The sequence below is a fragment of the Salmo salar genome, chromosome ssa18 (genome assembly GCF_905237065.1).
Source record: "Salmo salar chromosome ssa18, Ssal_v3.1, whole genome shotgun sequence".
In the NCBI taxonomy this organism is placed as follows: domain Eukaryota; kingdom Metazoa; phylum Chordata; class Actinopteri; order Salmoniformes; family Salmonidae; genus Salmo; species Salmo salar.
In genome coordinates this window covers 26,478,568-26,503,075 of record NC_059459.1, presented here as the reverse complement: position 1 = coordinate 26,503,075, position 24,508 = coordinate 26,478,568, and the positions used below count along the sequence as shown (strand labels likewise).

Here is a 24,508-nt window from a genome sequence, read left to right as displayed (position 1 = left end):
CAGGAGGGACTGGTGCACTTCACAATATAGATGGCATCATGAAGAAGGAAAATGATGTGGATATATTGTGCAAATCAATCCCAGAACAACAGCAAAGGACCTTGTGAAGATGCTGGAGGAAACAGGTACAACATTATCTATATCCACAGTAAAATGAGTCCTATATCAACATAACCTGAAAGGCCGCTCAGCAAGGAAGAAGCCACTGCTCCAAAACCGCCATAAAAAAGCCAGACTACGGTTTGCAACTGCACATGGGGACAAAGATCGTACTTTTTGGAGAAATGTCCTCTCTTCTGGTCTGATGAAACAAAATTAGAACTGTTTGGCCATAATTACCATCGTTACGTTTGGAGGAAAAAGGGGGAGGCTTTCAAGCCAAAGAACACCATCTTAACCGTGATGCACGGGGGTGGCAGCATCATGTTTTGGGGGTGCTTTGCTGCAGGAGGGACTGGTGCACTTCACAAAATAGATGGCATCATGACGAAGGGAAATTATGTGGATATATTGAAGCAACATCTCAAGACATCAGTCAGGAAGTTAAAGCTTGGTCACAAATGGGTCTTCCAAAGAGACAATGACCTCAAGCATACTTACAAAGTTATGGCAAAATGGCTTAAGGACAACAAAGTCAAGGTATTGGAGTGGCCATCACAAAGCCCTGACCTCAATCCTATAGAAAATGTGTGGGCAGAACAGAAAAAGCATATGCGAGCAAGGAGACCTACAAACCTGACTCGGTTACACCAGCTCTGTCAGGAGGAATAAGCCAAAATTCACCCAACTTATTGTGGGAAGCTTGTGGAAGGCTACCCGAAACGTTTGCCCCAAGTTAAATAATTTAAAGGCAATGCTACCAAATACTAATTGAGTGTACTTAAACTTCTGACCCACTGTGAACGTAATGAAAGAAATAAAAGCTTTTTACTAGGATTAAATGTCAGGAATTGTGAAAAACTGAGTTTAAATGTATTTGGCTAAGGTGTATGTAAACTTCCGACTTCAACTGTATGTAAAAAGACAAGTTTGCGTAAAAAAGATAGTAACACTTTCTTTGAATTGCCCGTGACTAATTCATTATGACTGCAATATGTATGGTTCTAGTTATAGAACAATGACAGTGGCTTATTGATTTTCATGAAAAAGGATGTGGTTTAATCGACAATGAAAGAAAATTCCAGATTTTTTTTTTAAAGATGAAAAAGGCTTTTTACAGGCACAGCAGTATTGCACAATTGAAATCACAACATTGCAATCTTTCAGTGCAAATTAGAAAATATAAAAAAAATAACAATGACATTTTGCTACAAATGTACTGGGTCCTGTGAGTCAGATAGATCAGTTTCTGTCTGTCTGCGCAGAGTGCAAAAGGGTCCTGAACAGACTGAATTCTGGGTACAGTAATCCTTGTGCAAGAGGTACAAACCTGCACTTCCTCCACCAAGATGACACTGGTGAAAATGTATGGATCCAACTTGGGAATTTTGATGTGTCTGGGGAAAATGCTATTCCTATTTATGGTCTCTACCCATTAAGATGGATGGACAGTATGGACCATGCCTTCCCTCAACGCATATATATCTAGAGTACATGGAACCATTGGCTGACTGTCAGAGAAGTTTCCATATCAGTTTCAGAAGGTGACAGTTCAGCTTTCAGTTGTTCTCTTGGAAAGCATCTCTAGACACGACTACATACACCCTTCTGAGATACAGTACTTTGAAATGAGGTTTTTGGTTTCATTTGGCAATACCAAAAAAGAAAAGACAGTCATACAAGATATAAAACATGGCAGAGCAGTAAAATGTTGGTACCAAGAAAAACATGACAGAATGAAACACATCATGCACTTCTCAAAATTGGGTTTGCAGAAATGTCATCAAACAATACCATCAACCTTACATTTAATCTACATGGTCAGCAAAACATTTTTTTTTTAAATAAATGTAAAAGGCAGATTTTTTGGCACATAAAACCTTGAATGAGCTGTAAGTGCTATGCTATTTTAAAGATAGGCTTTTATCATCACATGTTATACTGTCAACATGCAATTTCCTGGATAATGTTTATTGAACTGTGGGTGTGGAATAGGTTTCCACATCAAATACCAACAGACTGACAGATAGGAGCCATTGGAATCAAAAGGGTGACCAAGGTAGTTGGACTGAACCACACCAATACTGTACTTTACAACAAGAATCAACCAGCAAAATGACAGTATAATAAATCTTTGGGTCACATGAGGGGACACATACAATGTAAAACCCATGGTGCAGAATGTGGTAACATTTATCATGTAACATCCAAAGTAACCCTACTTCACTTAATTAAAATATTATTTGTTTCTTTTTTTTTTAAACATTCATTCTACCACAGATCAGAAATACAAAAATGTTTCAAGAATTTTGTCAAGAACATTTGGTGATTTTTCTTACTGTCTATCCACCTAAGTTCTCAAACATTGTGAGTGATCCCACCCATTCAAACCTGTATCGAATCCACTGTCTCTCTATGCCTGTTCCTCTGGCTAATGTCGGCTCAGAGTTTGGTTCTCTTCCAGCAAAGCTTCTATGAGCTTTTAATGACCTAGCAACACTGCACTAGACTTGTCTGGGCCAACATGAGTGTCAGCTGGGCTAACAAAGCACTGACAGCAGCAGGTCCGAGCCAGAGGCTAAATGATAACAGGAATTATGTTTGACAGCTGATAAGGGCGAGGGGAAACAAATGAGACAACAGTAAAATACGTTGGTTCAAGAAGTTACATTGTTTGCCCTAATTCATGTAGATCTACTTTGATTTCATTATATCTCATTATTTTAGGCATTGTAGTTGCTATCAATGTTTTTTTCTGTTCTCACAATGACTACTAACATCCATGCTATTGCTCTTAATACTGAATATGTTTGTAAAGGAAATACATTTTTAAAAATGGCATCTTCAGTTATTGCTCGAGGTTAATACCTAAAGGGTTAATAAAAAGACTATTGGAGTGCACACTGAATCGTTGTCTAAAACTACTGGACTTAAAAACACTTTCAATGGAGACTCTCCATTAAACAGACTTCATCTGGGTCCATGGAACCAGCAATGGAACCAACTGCATCAAACTGGAATTGCAGGTTAGTTTTGGGAGGGAAACAGTGAGTTGCCATGAGGACCAGGAGGAACAGACACAGCGCAGACTCTACACATCTGACCATGGGTAAACTCACAAACACTTAGAAACAAACAAATACAGAGAAAGAAAACAGCGCAGTAGCAAAGAAAAAGAAGCTGTACAAGGTACATGTAACCTCCACAAAGCCTTATCCACACAGCGTTATCCCTGTTAGTGCTCCGCAATGGGACACTCCATCTTTGGTTCTTTGATTAGGCTCAGCTTTCCAAATCCGCGCAGGAAACATAGGTGCAAAATTCCAGGTGTTGTAGAATTTCCAAAGAAAGTATTCCCAAAGCATTACAGATTCCCTATCCCAATTTATGCTGGATCAGGGAATCCTGAGGCCATTCAAGGTCAAAAACCATCAAGACAAAGTTGTAAAGGTTCACATATGAAGGAGAGTCCATTCTGAAAATGTGACAATTTTACATATATGTATAGAGTCTTTAACAGAATTCTCCCAGGTTCTACAGTATGTGCCTGCTGGGTGCTCCAGAGGATGGGATTGGGGCTTCTGTCTGTCAATCATCTTCTCCGCAGGATTATCTGTAATAGTCGTCCAATCAGAAGACTCATCCACAGTAGGAAGGCGGGCTCTTGGTGCATGTGCTGCAGGTTCCCCTGGGCAACCTGACCGTTTCTGCCTGGAATGCGCTGTGGAGGACACAGAGAAAGGAGCCGTGTTACATCCTCTTGTACATACAGTATAACCACTAAAGATACTACACAAACATAGAGCATTCAACATTATTGCCACAACACACAGCGTAATAGTGCCACTCACCTTTTACTCTAGACATATGATTCAAACAAATTGCACTAATAAACAGATTTACCCTCAGTGAACCCATGGGGGTCTTGGCTGACCACCATAAAGACCCGTCCTGCGTATAGAAGACAGACAGCTGAGGTTTGCTGATAATACTGGACACGGCTGAGCTCAACTGTGGTCAGTGTGCCAGTCCTTTCATGACACACATGCAACCCTAACAAACACAGGAAGCAGGCCAACACAACTCAACATCCTGCCCCACCTCACCCCAAACCCTTGCTCCCTCTCTGGGTGTTATTATCAGTGGGTTAACTCCACACTTTAAGACCAGAGGCCCAGGCAATCAAATGAAACGTTCTTACATGTGTTTGCTCCTGTGAAACTGCCAGGATGCTCGTGTACAGTATGTGTGTTTGTTAATTATGTGTACACAGTATTGAATTATATAAGCACAATTGAGCATCAAATGAGCAACCAAGGTAAAAGTATTTACCCTTTCAATGCAGGGTTGATGTTCTGCTCTTCTGATCTTTGTGTCAACATTGCTGTGTTGGGCAGAGGCCCTGCAAACTACCACACTAGAGCCTTGGGCTGAACTGAACCATCACACACCAACATACCAGGTTTACAACATGAGTCATACTTCTTAATGAGAAAAACTGGGCAGCAGCACAGTCATAAAAGCCATTCTATTAGGTCAGCTACTTCAGCTTCAGATGGAAGAGGTACTTGATGACCTAAACATAAATAGGGGCATTTTTACTGTGAGATGAATGGAGAGATTAGGGAAGAGATTGAGCCATTCTATTAGGTCTTTAGCAGTGCACTTGGACTTGGCCAGGTCATAGGGTCCTGATAATGGTGGATGAACGGACTACTCCCTCCTCAGAGACAATTACCTCTGCAGACATGGCAAAGGGGAGATGAAAACAGGTGGCTGTCTTGGCCCGGCCGTCACGTTGGCCTGAGGTCACTAGTTTGTCAGGGCTCTTGTAATAAGCGTTGGTCATTTCCCCTGTGGCCTCTTTGGCAGAGGGGACTGAGGAAACACCAAGTCTGAGTTCTACTTTTATCAGAAACGATGTTTCTGACAGGAACTGTGCTGAAGTATGACTGGGGTATCGCTCCATGAGTGAATCACTGCATGTGTGTGGATTCAGAGCAGCTTGGCAGGGAGCCATACAGTGCTGACATTTAGGAACTAATGCAAGGGGGATATCAACGCTTTGTTTTAGCTGAAATGAGTCATGCCAAGAACCACAAAAGCCTGGAGTGACTGTGAACAGTGTCTGAGGAAACAGGTGATGAGGAAGTGGACTTAAATGGAAGTGCATTAACCCCTCTGTAAGAAAGACAGAGCAGAACTGGGAACCTTGCAAGACCCCATTCACCTTTGGGCCAAAAATTATGAGTTCATCAAAGAAATGGCAGACCGATGGTTTGGCTAGATATAAATGATTGCTCTGGAAGATTTAACAAGAACTTAAAACAAGCTGTTGAAAGGCTGTTTGATTAGAACATACAGTGCATTCGGAAAGTATTCAGACCCCTTCACTTTATCCACATTTTGTTACATTACAGCCTTATTCTAACATTGATGAGGGAAAAAATACTTTCATCAATCTACACCCAGTACCCCATAATGACAAAGCAAAAACAAGTTTTTGTTTTTTTAACATTTTTTAACATTTATAAAAAATAAAAATAAACTGAAATACCTTACTTACATACAGTTGAAGTCGGAAGTTTACATACACCTTAGCCAAATACATTTAAACTAAATTTTTCACAATTCCTGACATTTAATCCTAGTAGAAATTCCCTGTCTAAGGTCAGTTAGGATCACCACTTTATTTTAAGAATGTGAATATCAGAATAATAGTAGAGAGAATGATTTATTTCAGCTTTTATTTCTTTCATCACATTCCCAGTGGGTCAGAAGTTTACATACACTCAATTAGTATTTGATAGCATTGCCTTCAAATTGTTTAACTTGGGTCAAACGTTTCGGGTAGCCTTCCACAAGCTTCCCACAATAAGTTGGGTGAATTTTGGCCCATTCCTCCTGACAGAGCTGGTATAGCTGAGTCAGGTTTGTATGCCTCCTTGCTCACACACACTTTTTCAGTTCTGCCCACACATTTTCTATAGGATTGAGGTCAGAGCTTTGTGATGGCCACTCCAATACCTTGACTTTGTTGTCCTTAAGCCATTTTGCCACAACTTTGGAAGTATGCTTGGGGTCATTATTCATTTGGAAGACCCATTTGTGACCAAGCTTTAACTTCCTGACTGATGTCTTGAGATGTTGCTTCAATATATCCACATCATTTTCCTTTGTCATGATGCCATCTATTTTGTGAAGTGCACCAGTCCCTCCTGCAGCAAAGCACCCCCACAATATGATGCTGCCACCCCCGTGCTTCACGGTTGGGATGGTGTTCTTCGGCTTGCAAGCTTTCTCCTCCAAACATAACGATGGTCATTATGGCCAAACAGTTCTATTTTTGTTTCATCAGAGCAGAAGAGAGGACATTTCTCCAAAAAGTACGATCTTTGTCCCCATGTGCAGTTGCAAACCGTAGTCTGGCTTTTTTATGGTGGATTTGGAGCAGTAGCTTCTTCCTTGCTGAGCGACCTTTCAGGTTATGTCGATATAGGACTCGTTTTACTGTGGATATAGATACATTTGTACCTGTTTTCTCCAGCATCTTCACAAGGTCCTTTGCTGTTGTTCTGGGATTGATTTTCACTTTTCACACCACAGTATGTTCATCTCTAGGAGACAGAACGCGTCTCCTTCCTGAGCGGTATGACGGCTGCGTGGTCCCATGGTGTTGGCTGATTTCTTTTGATTTTCCCATGATGTCAAGCAAAGAGGCACTGAGTTTGAAGGTAGGCCTTGAAATACATCCACAGGTACACCTCCAACTGACTCAAATTATGTCAATTAGCCTATCAGAAGCGTCTAAAGCCATAACATCATTTTCTGGAATTTTCCAAGCTGTTTAAAGGCACAGTCAACTTAGTGTATGTAAACGTCTGACCCACTGGAATTGTGATACATTGAATTATAAGTGAAATAATCTATCTGTAAACAATTGTTGGAAAAATGACTTGTGTCATGCACAAAGTAGATGTCTTAACCGACTTGCCAAAACTATAGTTTGTTAACAAGAAATTTGTGGAGTGGTTGAAAAACGAGTTTTAATGACTCCAACTTAAGTGTACATAAACTTCCGACTTCAACTGTAAGTATTCAGACCCTTTACTCAGTACTTTGTTTTACTGAGATTATAATAGAATGAGAAAGAGGAAAGATATATGTACTTACTGTAAGCTTGACTAATTAAACAGTTCTAGGCAGTGGTTTCAATACAGGGTAGACACATAGACTTGATCCAGATATTTGGCCATTGAGTCTGAGGGTAAAACCTCTCTGGTGTGTATTATAGTATCGTGATTCAATGTTGCATTTTGTATTGCATTATATAACTAGTGCACACAGTATGTAATCCCACTCCACTTCACACCCTGAGGCATGCAACAGGAGAGGCTGGCGTAATGCACATCAACAGGTGAATGACCCCATTAGTAATATGTTATTAGTTGTGTAAAACTGACTGAAGGAGGGGAGGTGGATCAACTTAAATATGGGATCAGTGTAGCTTTCCCTTTAAGAATCATGTTTTTGGCAGTGATAACGTTAATACCCAAATTCACTAAATACTGACAGTTTCGCCCACAACCAGCTAATTGGTACAATATTACAAAACATGAACACTTTTAAATCTAATGGATCAGGGCCTGAGTATTCAGCTGTTTCTGTTCCCAAACTGTGTGACATTCAGGTACCAACTGACTGACTAATCTCTCTCTGACAATTGATCTGGTGTGAGAGAGATCTGCAACACCACATGCAAGCAAAACAAGAACTTACAAGGCCAGAAGAAGACTGAAAAACGATTTGACCAAACTGGGAGAGCAGCCACAATTTGAAGTAGAAGACATGCAGTTAAAGTGACTCGCTAATACGGTCGCAGATTTCTGCCTGAGGAAAAACAAAGTTTCACTGATACTCATCCAATGTGTTTTTATTTGATTAAAACAAGTTATTATGCAGATGCTTAAAATTGTTTTAAAAACTGACAAACTTCTCTCTCCCTCGTTCTTCAAGACAAAGACTGCAGGTCCTAAAACAAAATAACATTGCGTCACAAATAAGAGGGTGCTTATTTGCAGCTTCCTACTGAAAATCCCTTTGAGGAACAAACCCAATTTAAAAATAAAATAGAAACTCCACAAAGAAGTGAGCTGCCATGTGAATGCTCAGATAATTTGAGTGGCAAAATACAGACGTTAGTTATCTTAGAATAACAACATGTTTCTGTGGCCAGACATGTGCTTTGCATTAGCAGGGCGTTTGTCCTTTTGCGTCTCACACTACTATCTGCCATATTCACCACTGGAGAGACATCTCACACTACCATCTGCCATATTCACCACTGGAGAGACGTCTCACACTACCATCTGCCATATTAACCACTGGAGAGACGTCTCACACTACCATCTGCCATATTCACCACTGGAGAGACGTCTCACACTACCATCTGCCATATTCACCACTGGAGAGACGTCTCACACTACCATCTGCCATATTCACCACTGGAGAGACGTCTCACACTACCATCTGTCATATTCACCACTGGAGAGACGTCTCACACTACCATCTGCCATATTCACCACTGGAGAGACGTCTCACACTACCATCTGCCATATTCACCACTGGAGAGACGTCTCACACTACCATCTGCCATATTCACCACTGGAGAGACGTCTCACACTACCATCTGCCATATTCACCACTGGAGAGACGTCTCACACTACCATCTGCCATATTCACCACTGGAGAGACGTCTCACACTACCATCTGCCATATTAACCACTGGAGAGACGTCTCACACTACCATCTGCCATATTCACCACTGGAGAGACGTCTCACACTACCATCTGCCATATTCACCACTGGAGAGACGTCTCACACTACCATCTGCCATATTCACCACTGGAGAGACGTCTCACACTACCATCTGCCATATTCACCACTGGAGAGACGTCTCACACTACCATCTGCCATATTCACCACTGGAGAGACGTCTCACACTACCATCTGCCATATTCACCACTGGAGAGACGTCTCACACTACCATCTGCCATATTCACCACTGGAGAGACGTCTCACCAGACCTGGGCTCAAATAGTACTTGAGATTCTTTCAAATACTTTAGCTGCGCTTGATTGAGCTGGCCTGGTGCAATAGAATCGCTCAAAAAGTGCAAACCCTGTCCATCTGGCACTCTGGAAAGGCTCAGTTAAACGCTCAAAGTGTTTGAAAGAAAACAAATGATTTGTGTACCTCTAGCAGGAGGAGTGCCCTGAATTAAAAGCCACCTATATCAGCCCATAGGACAGAGCACCTACACATGCAAAGCTAACTTCACAGCGATGCAACCACTAAACACATACGCAAGCATCACAGAACCAGAGAAAGGGAGTATGGAGACACCCAAACCCACAACACACTCAAAGACTCAACAGTGGATCAACTCCACTCAGAAGTTCTTTCCAGCGCCTCACACAAAGCATGACAACCGTTGGAGCCTGGGTTGAAACTGACCCTGGGAGAAGATGACAAGGAGGGCCAGGGCGGGGCTGAGTGAGTCTCCATGGCGCTGGGTGAGTGAGGCCTGTAAAGGCAGACCAGTGGATAATTAGAGCCCACAGTGGGCTCCCTGAGAGCCTTAACCACAGGGCAGTCACGTAGTCCTGCAATTCTGCAACACAACCAATCACTCACTAACCAGCTCCACTGCCCCGTCATTGTAACCTGACCCTTCCTCCTGTCAGTCTCAAACCCCCGGGCTTGGCCTCTTTGACCTTGATTACACACTCAGACAGCCCTAAGAGTATTTTCCATGATGGCTATTAGGCAGAGAAGGAATGGTGTGTGTGTGTGTGTGTGTGTGTGTGTGTGTGTGTGTGTGTGTGTGTGTGTGTGTGTGTGGCAAAACAAAACCTGAGTAATGGAGAGTAATGCAGGTCACTGGTCAGTTCTGTGGGTGTCCAGAGGCCATACAGCCAATCAGAAGGAAGGACAGGGAAGTGTGACAGATGACACAGACCTGTGTGTCAATAAACAAAGTGTGCAGGAGGTTTTTTGATTCACCTTACGTGACACCTGAAAACACACAAACACTTTGTCCACAATGAAATTACTCACTTTATAGTCACTAGCTAGGAAGTACTAGCACTCATCCAGATACAAGCATTATGACAGTTATTGGCAGTTGACAATCTATACATAGAACTGTGAAACACCTGCATTTGTCAGTAACACACAATGCAATAACCTGTAGAAAGTTAGGTAATAAACAATTGTGACAGATGGGAGAAGTACAAGACAGCTGTAGATTCTAGAAAGGGACAGCCTTGCAGAATTCCTCTCCCTGATCGCAACCAAACACCCTGAAACCAGAACATGGCACTTAGAACACAATATGTTCCGTTTTTTATTGGGGTTTTTGTTCTCGAAATACATAAACCCCCCTCTATAGAAAGAGAGATATGTAACACACACACACACACACACACACACACACACACACACACACACACACACACACACACACACACAGAAACCCTGTTCTGTTCTACAGCCTCACCTGTTGAAAGGTGTGTAAATATTGATTTCTCCTCAGACACCCAGATGCCATTAGTAACACAATATTCATGAAATGCTTATGCACTCATTAGAAATAAATATTTCTGTTTTTTTTTGTGAAAAAATACAACGTCCAGTCATCAGTTCATATTTTTGATTATACAGACAAACCTTCCCCTTTTATGGGTACTAGGCAGTGTCCCTTGGGGATGGTGATGAATAGAAATGTCCATGACAAGAACATCCCGGGGTTATGAACTGGCAAGAAAAACAGTTTTCAACAAATTCCATGCACAGTCACATCGAAACTCCCTAAAATGCATGCAACATGCACTGTCAACAGCTTTCAAACAGATGTGGGGTAACAAGTTGCCTAGCGTCTAAGAGCGTTGGGCCAGTAACCGAAAGGTCGCCGATTCGAATCCCTGAGCCGACTAGGAGATAAATCTTTCAATGTTCCTCTGAGTAAAGCACTGAACCCTAATTGCTCCTGTAAGTTGCTCTGGAAAAGAGTGTCTTCTAAATGACGTAAATGTTAAAAAAACATTTTATGGGTCTTTCATATCAGCCAATTCAAGACTGCGCAGACGGAGAGTGACAAGAATGAAACATGAAAGAAGATTATCTATAAACGAAAAATTCCCTCAAAACATTTACCCAACAAAGCTGAGTATGATTAGTGTTCAAGTGTAAGATCTGAACAGAGTTATGAATTGAACCAGGAAATGGGTAACCCCGGGTAAGATGAATCACCACCTGACAGAGATTGTTTTAGCTACAAAGAGCCTGTCCTGTAACAGATGTAGGATCTTCATTTGATCACTCTTTTGTTGCTAAGAATTTTCCTGGAAATTCAGAGCTTCGTGATATACATAAATTAACAAAAACACCTGCACTAATACGGTTATATTAGTGCTATTGCACTTTTCATGTAGCCTCTCTCTCTCTCAGCCTCTCGCTCCCTCTCGCTCTCGCCACACAACCTTTTCATGTCGGTGTTGAAGGCAGCCTCCTGCTGGGTGTGTCTTTGAACATTAGGCCAGTCACGTAACAGCTGATACGGGATATTCACCCCTCCACGGCATATGTCAGTCATAGTGAGCTCACTGAAAGTGATTAAGGTATGCAAATACAATTATTTTGGTAACAACACATTATTTTTATGCAATGTGTTATAAATAATGTTCTAAAGCCAGAGTGCCCTCACTACATAAGAAATGAGAGCACATAATGCTAGGTCAAGGACACAAATAGAAATCATCTAGAATGGCACAAGTTGAGCTGAGCACCTTATCAGCTCCATTTGATCCAGTGCAGTCCTTGACAGGGTTTGTAAATAAGGTGATGCAACCTCCAGAAATGTAAAGTAGCAAGAGAAAGATACCAACTGATGGATGCACAGGCAATTTCTTCAACGATGGTGTCATGATTTCGGCAGCAGGTCTGCGAAAACGCTTAAATTATTGACACTATCTAATCGGAAGATTAACTTTCCCTTGCACTGCAGTGACTACTGTGATCATCATTTATTTTACCTTTATTTAACTGGGCAAGTCAGTTAAGAACAAATTCTTATTTACAATGACGGCCTAGGAACAGTGGGTTAACTGCCTTGTTCAGGGGCAGAATGATTTTTACCTTGTCAGCTCGGGGATTCAATCTTGCAACCACTAGGCTACCTGCCGCCCCAATTTGATCCTGATAGAATTGTGTATCGTATCCTATGAGAGTGGTTGACAAACTCCCTTAGGGATATTTGAACTGAAGCTACCAATTCCCTGAAAGTGATTGTTTAATTCATTGTTTTCCCCTCAGAAACGACATATCATCAGGATATATGGGTCTCTTTTTAGGATCCTCCCGTCTATAAGTGTATAGTAGACTGTACGTCTCAGTGCTGGTGTAACTACTCACCCTATGTATGATGAGGTTGTTAAACTCATCTCCGATGCGCTGAAGCTCCTGACCGATGAGTATCTCTGGCCGCATGTCCCCCGCAGTCGGTGGTGGGCGTGATCTATAGGGCCGGAGGGGGTTGGGCCACACGTCTGGGGGACAAAGAACAAATGGCTCTCAGAACTCATTGGAACACAATCTAAAAACAAAGACCAAGCTACAACCATACTAAGAGGAGTCCAGTATGACTCTCTGTTTATGTACTATAGTGTGGTTTAGTTATGAATGTGTTCTGATCTCGTTTTGACGCACGTGTCATGGACCATATGTCTAATATTTCTCATATCCCTCAATGGCCCTACAATATCAGTTACACCATATGTTAATATGGAAACACTTTACTGCAAGTAGCCTGGCATAATGGCTTTATATCACTGTCATAAAAGAGACGTAACAATAACACATAGCACAGTGACAATTCTTGACATGCTTCCTGCATCACCACAGCATGTCCATGAGTGTAAGACTATTGTTATGAAATGTTACCTTTTGTTATCTTATGACAATCTTATGAGTGTGTTTTAAAGGCTATTTGTCAAGAAACCTCAAGTAAAGTTGTCAAAATCTAAATGTAATTGAATGGACCAAAGGCATACTGTATATTACAGATACAGTATATATAGAGCAAGGATCATCAACTAGGTTCAGCCGCGGGATGATTATTTCTTAAGCGGATGTTCGGGGGTCCAGAAAAAATAATGACTAATCATTTGTAGTCGCCAAATTTACCACAAGAAGCCCAAACAGATATAATATTTGACTAAAACATAATCATTTCGAACCTTGCTTACATTTGTATACGATCACGTTTCTCTCGATTATGTGTGGGAATACTTGTGAACAGATTTCTAAAATTAAAATCACTTGGAGCTGATTTCCTGGTGTTTTTAGTCCATTATGTCCAACAATAAAACAAAAATAAAATGTAAAAAAACATAGTTTTTTTCTTATTTCCTCACAAAACTTGGTGGGCCAAATAAAAGCCACCCATCAGCTGGGGAACGCTGACATAGACTATCAGATACTACACCACACTTGTGGTTTTCTATACGTGTGCAAGGATCAATCATATCTGGTATTCAGAAAAGAAAGTCTGAGTAAAAAAAACAGGTAAATAATTCCTCCCCAGCGTCTGTCTCCCTCAGGCAACAACAGGCGGTGGTAATAAAACTGGAGAACACTGATGTTACTCTCCACAAACAAACTCTTCAGACTTTATCTTAAGAAATGGCTTTGAGTGGGGCCCAATCATTGGCTTCCCAACATCAGAGATAGAAAAGTTGTTTCCAAAAGGGTTCTTTGACTGTCCCATAGGATAAACTTTTGGGTTCCAAGTAGAACTCGCTGTGGAAAGCCTTCTATATAGAACCCAAAAGGGTTCTACCTGGAACCAAAGGGGTTCTTCAATGGGTTAACCTATGGGGACAGCCAAAGAACCCTTTTAGGTTCGAGATAGCACCTTTTTTTTCTAAGAGTGTACCCATTAAAGGAAAATTCCACCCCCAAAATATATGTTGGTAGTGGTGAATCATACTGGCTGTATTTAGAAAGTTATATATCTTGAAAACTTGATTGTTGACATGCAAAACATTTTTGGGCTATATCACCTACGGACTAATAAAACAAATAGCAAAAGGAGTTTTCCTTTAAGAGTAGTCTCTTTGGGATTAGAGATGTGGTGAAACACTACAGATAGAGATGTATCTGTCCCTCGTATCAGCCGGCTCCTAAGGAGAATGAGCAGGGAGGAAGCCCTGTTTGCTGTTGACCAAAGACACAGAGGGCTATTTGACTGGCCTCTACTCCAATACACTACATGTTGCCTCTACTCCAACTCACTACACGTGGCCTCTACTCCAATACACTACATGTTGCCTCTACTCCAACTCACTATACGTGGCTTCTACTCCAACTCACTACACGTGGCCTCTACTCCAATACACTACATGTTGCCTCTACTCCAACTCACTACACGTGGCCTCTACTCCAATACACTACATGTTGCCTCTACTCCAACTCACTATACGTGGCTTCTACTCCAACTCACTACACGTGGCCTCTACTCCAATACACTACATGTTGCCTCTACTCCAACTCACTACACGTGGCCTCTACTCCAATACACTACATGTTGCCTCTACTCCAACTCACTATACGTGGCTTCTACTCCAACTCACTATACGTGGCTTCTACTCCAACTCACTACACATGGCCTCTACTCCAACTCACTATACGTGGCCTCTACTCCAACTCACTATACGTGGCCTCTACTCCAACTCACTATATGTGGCCTCTACTCCAACTCACTATATGTGGCCTCTACTCCAACTCACTATACGTGGCCTCTACTCCAACTCACTACACGTGGCCTCTACTCCAACTCACTATATGTGGCCTCTACTCCAACTCACTACACGTGGCCTCTACTCCAACTCACTATACGTGGCCTCTACTCCAACTCACTATACGTGGCTTCTACTCCAACTTACTATATGTGGCCTCTACTCCAACTCACTATATGTGGTCTCTACTCCAACTCACTATACGTGGCCTCTACTCCAACTCACTACACGTGGCTTCTACTCCAACTCACTATACGTGGCCTCTACTCCAACTCACTACACGTGGCCTCTACTCCAACTCACTACACGTGGCCTCTACCTCAACTCACTATACGTGGCCTCTACTCCAACTCACTACACGTGGCCTCTACCTCAACTCACTATACGTGGCCTCTACTCCAACTCACGACATGTGGTCAAATAAAAGTACACAAGTGAATTAGGCTGCTCAATCACATATATTATGCACTAAGGGGCCAAAAAGCAGTGCCTGTCTGTCCCAGTGTATTTCCTTTTGCTTGTCTTCTATGGCCACTGGCTTTGTCAGGGAATGTTATTGAGGTTGAGTGTAAGTCTGTGTGCACGTACAGGTGCCGTTAACAAACACATGCGCATGCATGTTTTGCTATCACGCACACTCCTTGTTATGACACAACTCAGTAAACGCAGTGCAGATACTGATCTAAAAAAACTTCCTGCTGAGGTTGAATCCAACTATTGGCTCATCGTCACGCTATACAGGAGTCACGACCCATGCAGATATCGTAATGACTACGGTATAACTACAGACATTACAAACAACCCAAAGGCCAATTAGCGCGCAATAACCCAAGACGCATCCGTGCATAATAGCCCGCCATCCTCCCCCCATATCAATAAATACGATACAGAATCAATGGTCCTTAGTACATTGTAATAGTCAGGGGACGTCGTCAAATGTTGTGAGTTAAGTGTATAAAAAAGTGTACTTTCTGATTACCACAAGGGCAGCGTAAATAGTTTATCATGTGCGCCATGCCATGCCTCGAAACCAGCGCTCTGAATTGTGAGTAACAATCTTTATTTGTGCGACACCAGCAAGGGTGCGTGCCTTACCATAATCTCGCCGGGTCTCCAGTGCTCGAGACATGCGCTGCAGTGCGTGGGTAATGACTTGGCTAGATGGGCTCGGAGTCTGTGTCGACTTATCTTTCAATAGCGGGGAGCTTGGAATAGAATCGCTGTCGAACGAAAAATATCCACTGGAGGATCTGGACAGTGTTCTGAACACCGGCGACCTCGACTGGAAACCAAGCAGACTATTCGGAATCATTATTCCTCCCAGTGACTGCTGGTCCCCTTCGCAGGACTGGGGGTTGTCAGACGGTTCGGCACGGGAGGCAGCTCCGCCACCGGGATGCGACTCTCCGCTTTCCCCTCTCTCAATTAGGGTGGTCGAGCCATTTGGACCGATTTTGTGGTCTGTAGGATAGATCAAGTATCAGAGTTAGGCTATTTTTTTATATATATATTTTGTCCGTGCATTGTCATTATGTGTTGGAGATTTCCTCTCTTGGAATCAAAAATCTAAAACAGCCATAATTTCTAGAAAACGTAGGCTAATAAAACAAAACTCGCATGGCTAAATATCTCGCAGGGTCGAGTCCAGTGTCCAGTCTATCCAAGTTTTTGAGTCGGCCGTAACTTCTTCCTCTCCACGTACCTCCATTGTTTGTACAGAAGTGCTGATTGCAGCATTTCTAGCAGGGAAAAACAGTTGGCATGAAATTACAAGCCGTAGTAACTGCGTCACAACCCAATCTCCAAGCCAAGTTAACTTCTTCTGTCCGAAATGAAAGTTGTGAATAGCCTATTGTGGATCCCCATGACAAATCTAGTTATAGTAATGTTTTCGAAATTAATCTGATCGTTACTTGTATTTCATACTCGAATTGGTTCCAAATTGTGCATGAAGGACCTCAGGCACCGTACAGGCTACCTGTCGACTTTATAATACTTTATATAATACTTTCAGTAGCCTACTATATCACAAATACTTACTCATATCAAACACATTCAAAGTTAAAGCGAAAGCCACATTTTAGAGACAACCAAAACGCAGAGACAGTCAGACAACGAACAATAGAGTACAAGCACTTCAAGCAGTTTCTTGCTGGAGAGTCTGCACACATTTGTTATGAAAAGTTCTCTACGAACATGTGTTGAAAACAGACCTGATTGGATTAGAGCCTTTGTGACTGGCAGGCGATTGGATTAGCTAAATGAAACGCATCCAAAATCATAGGCTAGCCTACTGGTCCATTATCGCCACCCACAGGTTGCAGTAGTAGCCTCTCTTTTTATATATTTTTATTTTGTCTTGAAAATGGAAATACATGTTGACCCCTTGCCTATATATCACTGAATCACCTGAGAACAGGAGTCCCATTGTCGTTCAACTTCAACAGGTGATTAATTTATTGCTGGATCGTCTGAGAAGAATGAGGGTAGGTTAATGTGGAAAACAAAAGGGAAACAAACAGGTACCTTTCATCCCTATCCTCAAAATAAAAACGGCCTATTGGCGTATTATAGGCTATATAATGTCATGCATCGCACTGTAACCGAGAATAAAGTAGACCAATAGGCCTACAAAAATATCGCAGTTTAAATCTCAGGCAGCAAATATGGTCTTTATTTTCATTATATTCAAGTCCAACGCGTTTAGTGTTTCAAGGTTTTCTATGATGATGATAATAGGCTACTAAAGATAATCAGGAACGATTGACATCGGTTAAGATCGTATAATTCTCACACGTTAAACCGCTGTGCAGACACGGGGTGGACTTCATCAAAACAAGTACGAACTTTCTCCAATTAATGTCAAAGCGCTGTCGCTGCGAGGCGTGCGGTGTGAGCGGAATAAGATACTTTTGTTGCATTACGAAAACACATGATATGGTAGCCTACAAAGTAAATGCATTTAGACAATACACCATAGTTCTCTAAAAACCAATTAATTGGGATATGAGGCTATCTTGGATATTTTTCTCAGAATCACGGTTTTCTTGACAACTGAGTGAAGTCTAAAGTTGGGAGAACCGCGGTGCAATTTTCGGTTACATTGTCTATTCTTAGTCTACTGAAATTATAGCCTTTTTAAAAACAGTAAATGCATGCGATATCCTGATGTTCATTTTGCACTCACCTGGACGAATCGGACATGTCCTAAACCGCTTTAGTAGCGGGACATAAGAGTTGTCAATAACAGTAAAATATCTGAAAATCCACTTTTGAACTTCTCACACCTCCAAAACGCAAAAGATTAGAGCCCACACAGTGCCTTTTTAATCAGAAAACGACGATGTCAACATCGAAAGAATAGTGGTTCCGCCTTGTAAAAACAGATCCTTCAAAATATAGGTTGGGTGAAGGAAGGGAAAAAGCGTTCGACTCTTTTGTCTCCGGTGTGGATATCTCAGCTGAGGATACTTCCTTGCTGTAGCAGCTCACTCGCAACTGATAGAAAAAGTTGAAACGTCTGGTCTGTGTCAAGAGTGGGGTGACGCCTGTGTGCCATCCTCCGCCTCTTGACCCGCCTACTCTTTCAATGGGTGGGATCTCAGCCTCTTTTCACAGCATCCTTTCAAGTGTCCAGAAAAACCTTCTCTCCCTCTTCCTCTATTTAGCCTATCTATTGATCCTGCTCCTGGTCACTGTTAACCGACTCTTGTTTCCATGTTGATATTACCATGAGTATATTACCATAGTATTTATACATTTCAGTCACTTTTCAGCCTTGTTTACACTGCTACTATTTGCTATTATTTACTATTATTATGTATCCTGCAACCAGTCACTTTCTCCCAATCCCCGCCTACATGTACATACCTACCTCAACTACTCCAGTATCCCTGCACACTGTACATTTGGTACGGACACTGACCCTGTATATACTGAAGCTTACAATCTCCTGTTTTATATTTCTTCCTTTCTTATTTATAGTGTTTTTCTAGTTCTACTGTTTTGATATTGAATACTGTATCATTGGGAAGGGCTCACAAGTTAAGCATTTGACTGTACTTGTGCATGTCACAAATAAACCTTGATAAAACTTGAAACTCTCCGTCTCTCTCTCTGTAGGTGAACAGTTTACAATACTACTGTAGTAGTACATTAGCCTACCAAATTCAAAGAGGGGCAACTTCACATGTCAAGATCCTATACTGTACCTACCAACATTTCAGTTGTCAGAGAAATTATGTGGGTCTCTTTCTATTAAAATAAACTCCATTAGACAATACATTTCAGCCAAATAGTTTTACAGATAATCAACATTGAGAAGAATTGTAATTTTCTAGAATCATTTAGTACACATCATTGAGCCCCTGAAATAGTTGTTGGATGGTTCTTCACACTTTCGCCCACACATTCTCAGTTAGAAGAACAGCTATTTCACAGTGTTAAAAAGCCAGCTGCTCCTTCTCACAATCATGCATGTGTTGATCATTTGCACACTGAAACACTAATTATATAACTGGTTCACAACCAATTAAAACACAGGATTGTATGTACTTTTATGAATACTGAGCAGACGACTTCAACTTCTTGTTTTAACTGTTGACTGCAAGGCTTCAACAAAGATAAAACATTAAAACGAGAAAACATGAGCGAAACAAGATACACTATACAGCACATTTATTCCTATTAAGTACATTTAAGAGCAGTGACAATTGATTTTCAGATATGACAAAGATACAGTACAAAACTGATGACACTTTGTCATGGAAAAGTTTAAGTTTATATGCAAGCACAAGTAACCTACAGAGCAAACAATGTTTGTTCATCAAGAGTCAATCAACATTACAGGCCTACATGTTATGCAGACAACTGATCAGAAAATTGAAGGATATAAAGTAGCCTACACTTCCCACATGTATTGTGTCACAAACCATTTGCTCACTGTGCTCATATTAATAAAATATATTATAAACATATCTTGTGTAATTTCCATTTTGTATGTTGTTGAATCAAACAGCTGGCCATCACTGTCTAGCCAGTCTTGATGTGGGAAAGTGTCTGGCAGAGAGATTCACAGTCAAAGTGTGTCTCTATATATGCTGTGGATTTTATTGGTTGGGTGGGTGATTACACATAGCTCACTGGTCCACTTTGTGACGTTACCACATGCTGTTAGCATTGCAGCCTACCTGTCTATTGAGTCAGTCTGCTCCCATACACCTACGGTCTGGTCTCAGGCTAGGTCTCAGCAAGTAAGGGAAACCACTATCAAATGTTACATTACATTAGTCTTTCTTAATATTAAGGCAAATAGAGTTGTTAAAAATGTAGTTGTGTCTCACTAGTGTCATACATTTAATTTCAAAGCTTTTTTTTGTACAAACAAAATTAGCACATTTTCAATAAGCAACACTGATTGTGTCAAGCTATTCTGAGCCACAAAGACATCCACTGTATGTAATGGATTGGACCAAGCAAAGTACAAAAGCTCCCAAATGCACACATATCAAATAAAACCCAATGATTTGACAGTGTAACAAACAGCATTTCAACATTTCTTTGAGAACTGATAAGAGATTTAAATAGAAATTAATCAAAATGAGACTGTCCCGTGTATTATGCTTGCGGCTAATGGCACTAGTCTAGACAACAACTGGGTCTGTAGTCTTCAGACCTTGTTCAGATTAGGCAAAAGATCATAGGCTCTGTTCTAATATCCACACTACATCACTTACATCACTTACATCATGCATGCCAAATAAGTTGCTTTATTCTAAGTGGTATGCTAATATGGACATTGTAACACAGCCCATGGCTCTTCACTGAGACCAGGATGAGTCAAGCAGTGAGCAAGGCCCGTATCCACAAAGTGTCTCAGAGTAGGAGTGCTGATCTAGGATCAGTTTAGCCCTTTAGATCATGATGAACAATATTATATGGACAGATCCTAGATCAGCACAATGGGGCTCATAACTTGGAGGCTCTGATGGGGTGCTCCGGTGCAGAGTAGAAGGCCCACTCAGCCCGGGGGTTGGCCACCCCAGCAATTGGCGCCTGGATGCAGCAGGAGGGAACGTTGAAGTCAGACACCACCTTCAGGGCCTCATCCTTCACCAATCTACACAGCTCCAACAGCTGCAGGACAAACACAATAGGAGTCAATCACATTTGCATAAATCAATGCAATCAATGAATGAGTGTGTGAGAAAATGGTTAGCCATGGATAAGGCTGATATGAATTACCTTGTAAGTAGCTTATGTCAAAGGTTGAATTGGTGGTTTTTATAATGGTTATCTATTGGAATTCTAGACAATTTAGGGCAGGGTATAGACAAATATTGCAAATTAATCTGATTTGATTTGAGATGAACTTCAAGTCAAAGTTCAGTACAATCTTCTACTTTTCACAACAGTCCCCAGCAGGGGGAATGATTCAGCATCTTGAGTAAGCAGCATTGGCCATCATGGTATTGGCGGTACAGACACAGACAATGGTCAACTCTGGGCAGACAGGTGGCAGGTGTTGTATTGCACTGAGGATCTAAGTGTTCCAGTAGAAACAGAACGTCCAGACTGACTCAAGGAGGTAAATAGCAGAGCCCATTGTCTTTAGAGTTCAGACTTACAACAGATTAAACTGCCTATCATGATTGGGGGTGTTATGAGAGTTTGTAAAAGATAACAATGGGACATCATAGTGCAGAATGACTTAGTCTTCCTAACTGTAATGGCTAAAACAATTTGTCTGACTTTCTTGGTTTCCACTAGTTACCACAGCCACAAAGTCAAAATTGGCTATATCATAAAAATGTATGAGGGGGAAAAATGGCCTTAATTTAAGGTTAAGGTTAGGCATAAGGTTAGGAGTGTGGTTAAGGTTAGGTTTATGGCTATGGTTAGGTAGAACATCTCCTTTTAAGAAGATACATTGTAGAAATAGGCAGGCTTTATGACTTTGTGGCTGTGGTAACTAGTGACGACCAACTTTCTCGCTTTGATATTCAAAGTCTCTTGTTCTAAGAAAATGCTGGAACCAACACCCAATCTGAGCTATCTGTATTCACTGTGCAACTAAACAGGAAGGTAACTACACAGCAATAGGCAAACCTAATTATAGCAATAAACATTGAGATTTGCAATTGACTAATTTCAGTTGACCCCAGGTCTCTGTGTCACGGGTGCAGGCTGCCTCCCTCATTGGCCGACCAGTTTTCCATTGCTGTTATGCGGACAGTCATACTAATCATAATCTCAGGAGGGCCTATGATGTCATTGTTCCCAATCAGTAGGAAGGTAAACTTCAACAGCCTTATGGGACAGGGGTGTGGGAGAAGAATTGCTTGTGGATAATTCAGAAACCCATTAAAACCAATGTGGTGGAAAGGGTGAGTAATGCACGCCAACCCCACAAATCACTGTGTGACAGTGTGAACAAATAGAACACAATAGTGGGTATATTTCTTAAGACTAGAAACATCTTATTTTTTCCCCTTATATGCTGTAATTAGCTCGTTTTTCAGCTCAACACTTAGTAAGCAATTCAGTTTGTAAAGTGAGGCAACAGCAAGCATAATTGTTAAAATATCCAAAATATTAGGCCATCATAGGCCTGACTAAATGTAGATCCTCAATTCTGCTTTCATGTAGTTAATCTAGTATCATGTCACTGTTCATAGAGGTCTCCAGTTGTGTGGAGAATCTTCATTTCATGAACAGTGATTGTTCCCTCAGATTCACAGCTTGTTCAAGGCCCATTGTAATGCCTGCCACCTAGTGGCTCTTAAGCAGAAAAGCACTAGCACATTTGACTCCATTATGTCGACTACCAGGCAATCTACTGTGCATTCAAAAAACGAAGTATTTACCTGTCCATCTGGTATTTGTTACCATACATTTGTGCTATTTTTTTTCTCACTCCAGGACATGGGGAAGTTTATAGACTGTGAAATACTGCAATACAACTTGGATATAATTTAGTCCTAAAAAGTAACTTACTGATGAAAAAAACAGAGACCAGGCCTGTGATAAAGTGTTCAATTTAACCAACTCTTCAGTCTTTTATTTGCGTAACCCCATCTTATCTATGGTCTATTAGGCACTAAATGATGCTTGGGCATGTTTGACGTGTAATTGCACTCTGCACCTTTCTAAAGAGCCCTCCCCCTATAAAAGGTACTGAGGGGTGTCAACCTGTCTCTCTGTTGAACATCTATCCTTCCTCACTCACTCTCTCTCTCGCTCTCTCTGAAGTCTCAATCCCCCTTCCCTCCCTACTTGTCAAAGATGAAAGGAGCGCAGCGCCCAGACTAGAGAAAGCAAGAGGAGCGCCAGGTTTAAACAAACAGAGAGAGAAAGAGGAGCCAGAGGAAAGGTCACCATCTCCACATTGATGGGGGGACCGAGGGAGAGTTAGCATTAATAATCTGTGTCAGCTAGTGAGCAGTGGCTATAAGGTTAAGAGTGTGTGTGTGTGTGTGTGTGTGTGTGTGTGTGTGTGTGTGTGTGTGTGTGTGTGTGTGTGTGTTTGGGGTTATTGATGACTAGTTATTTACAGCTACAGCAGTCCCCCCCTGGCAGAGCCCAGGTTCCCATGCAGTGAACCCCATTACCCCCGTGTGGCTGGAAGGGCTGGACACATGCTGAGAAAACCACATCTATATGTTACAACTGTTCTCTTTAGTAAGCCTTAAGAAAGACCACGTGGAGCCACCATGCTACTAAACGATCTATCTCACAGTCAATTGTTTCACAACAACAACAGACATCCTTGTTATGAAGTAGAGGAAGAGAGGGCTACATTAGAGAACACCAGGCTTTTACAACTCCCTCATAACGCCTCTCTGACTCAAGCAGACTGTTACTAAACAGTATCAAAAACAAAATACAGGGACCATCAGGAACAGTTCCAATATTGAGCTGACAAGAACAGCAACAGCAAGCAGCAGTGTGTGGGTGTGTGGGCACACATAAACTGTAGGTGCGTGCATAGAGATCAATCTGATGATCATCACCCATCCCACCTAGTGTACAGGAGGAGCCGGTTTCTGTCCAGGCTCACACAGTACAGTCAGGTAGGCAGGGTTTTGACTAGATGGGATACAGCTTTGGTCAGATTTGACTTTTCGTCGAAGGTTAGGAGAACTTACGCAGCAGGTTAGGATAATTAAAGTGGCAGGTTAGAAGAATAAGGTTACGGTTAGGAAAAGGGTTTCAGTTAGGTAAAATGCAAAACAATTATACTTTTGACATCAAAAGCTGTATCCCTTCTAGCCAGGATCGGTGGGCAAGGGCATTTGCATAGCCTGTTTAATACTGCTGCCTGTGTGGTGATAAGCAAAGACAGTCACTCTTATCTGTTCTGTTTTTCAGTGACTCTCACTCCACCTTCAGAGGAACTCACCTATGAGAGCTGAGGATATGAGGCTTAGATATGCAGGAAATGGAAGGTACAGCAGATTGGCTCGTTACATAATAACAAGAGTTAAATATAGATACCTGACATAAGGAGTGTGGGAACCAAGCCTGTGTAAATGTCTGAACACAGCCTACCA

The 24,508-nt window shown here is 41.6% G+C and overlaps 2 protein-coding genes across 3 annotated transcripts in view; both read right to left on the bottom strand.

The window, feature by feature from the left end:
• Nucleotides 1–1,131: 1,131 nt before the first annotated feature.
• bcl2l11 (BCL2 like 11) lies at nt 1,132–18,475 on the bottom strand. 2 transcript variants are annotated; one of them, XM_014154847.2, is made up of 5 exons: nt 18,145–18,475; nt 17,367–17,428; nt 16,053–16,418; nt 12,574–12,707; nt 1,132–3,820 (listed from the first exon to the last, which is right to left on the bottom strand). In XM_014154847.2, exons 2-5 carry the CDS (start codon nt 17,383–17,385, stop codon nt 3,692–3,694), a joined length of 648 nt encoding a protein of 215 aa, XP_014010322.1. In that variant the 5' UTR covers nt 17,386–17,428; nt 18,145–18,475; the 3' UTR covers nt 1,132–3,691. The 2 variants fall into 2 exon arrangements, with proteins under 2 accessions (XP_014010322.1, XP_014010323.1); XM_014154848.2 differs by lacking the exons at nt 17,367–17,428; nt 18,145–18,475 and adding an exon at nt 16,998–17,327.
• A 1,144-nt stretch (nt 18,476–19,619) lies between these two features.
• The window catches only part of acoxl (acyl-CoA oxidase-like), a 47,701-nt gene continuing 42,812 nt past the window's right edge, over nt 19,620–24,508 (bottom strand). Inside the window, exon 19 of the mRNA XM_014154849.2 lies at nt 19,620–21,092. Coding sequence (XP_014010324.1) covers nt 20,925–21,092 — 168 coding nt within the window. The 3' untranslated portion in view covers nt 19,620–20,924. The remainder of the gene's footprint in view (nt 21,093–24,508) is intronic.

What these genes read in the sequence shown, in the direction of transcription:
- bcl2l11 (XM_014154847.2), bottom strand. An exon ending in GGAGACCCGGCGAGATTATG is followed by an intron (nt 12,708 to 16,052) that starts GTAAGGCACGCA and finishes TTTGTCCCCCAG; the next exon opens with ACGTGTGGCCCAACCCCCTC. An exon ending in ACAACCTCATCATACATAGG is followed by an intron (nt 3,821 to 12,573) that starts GTGAGTAGTTAC and finishes TGTCCTCCACAG; the next exon opens with CGCATTCCAGGCAGAAACGG.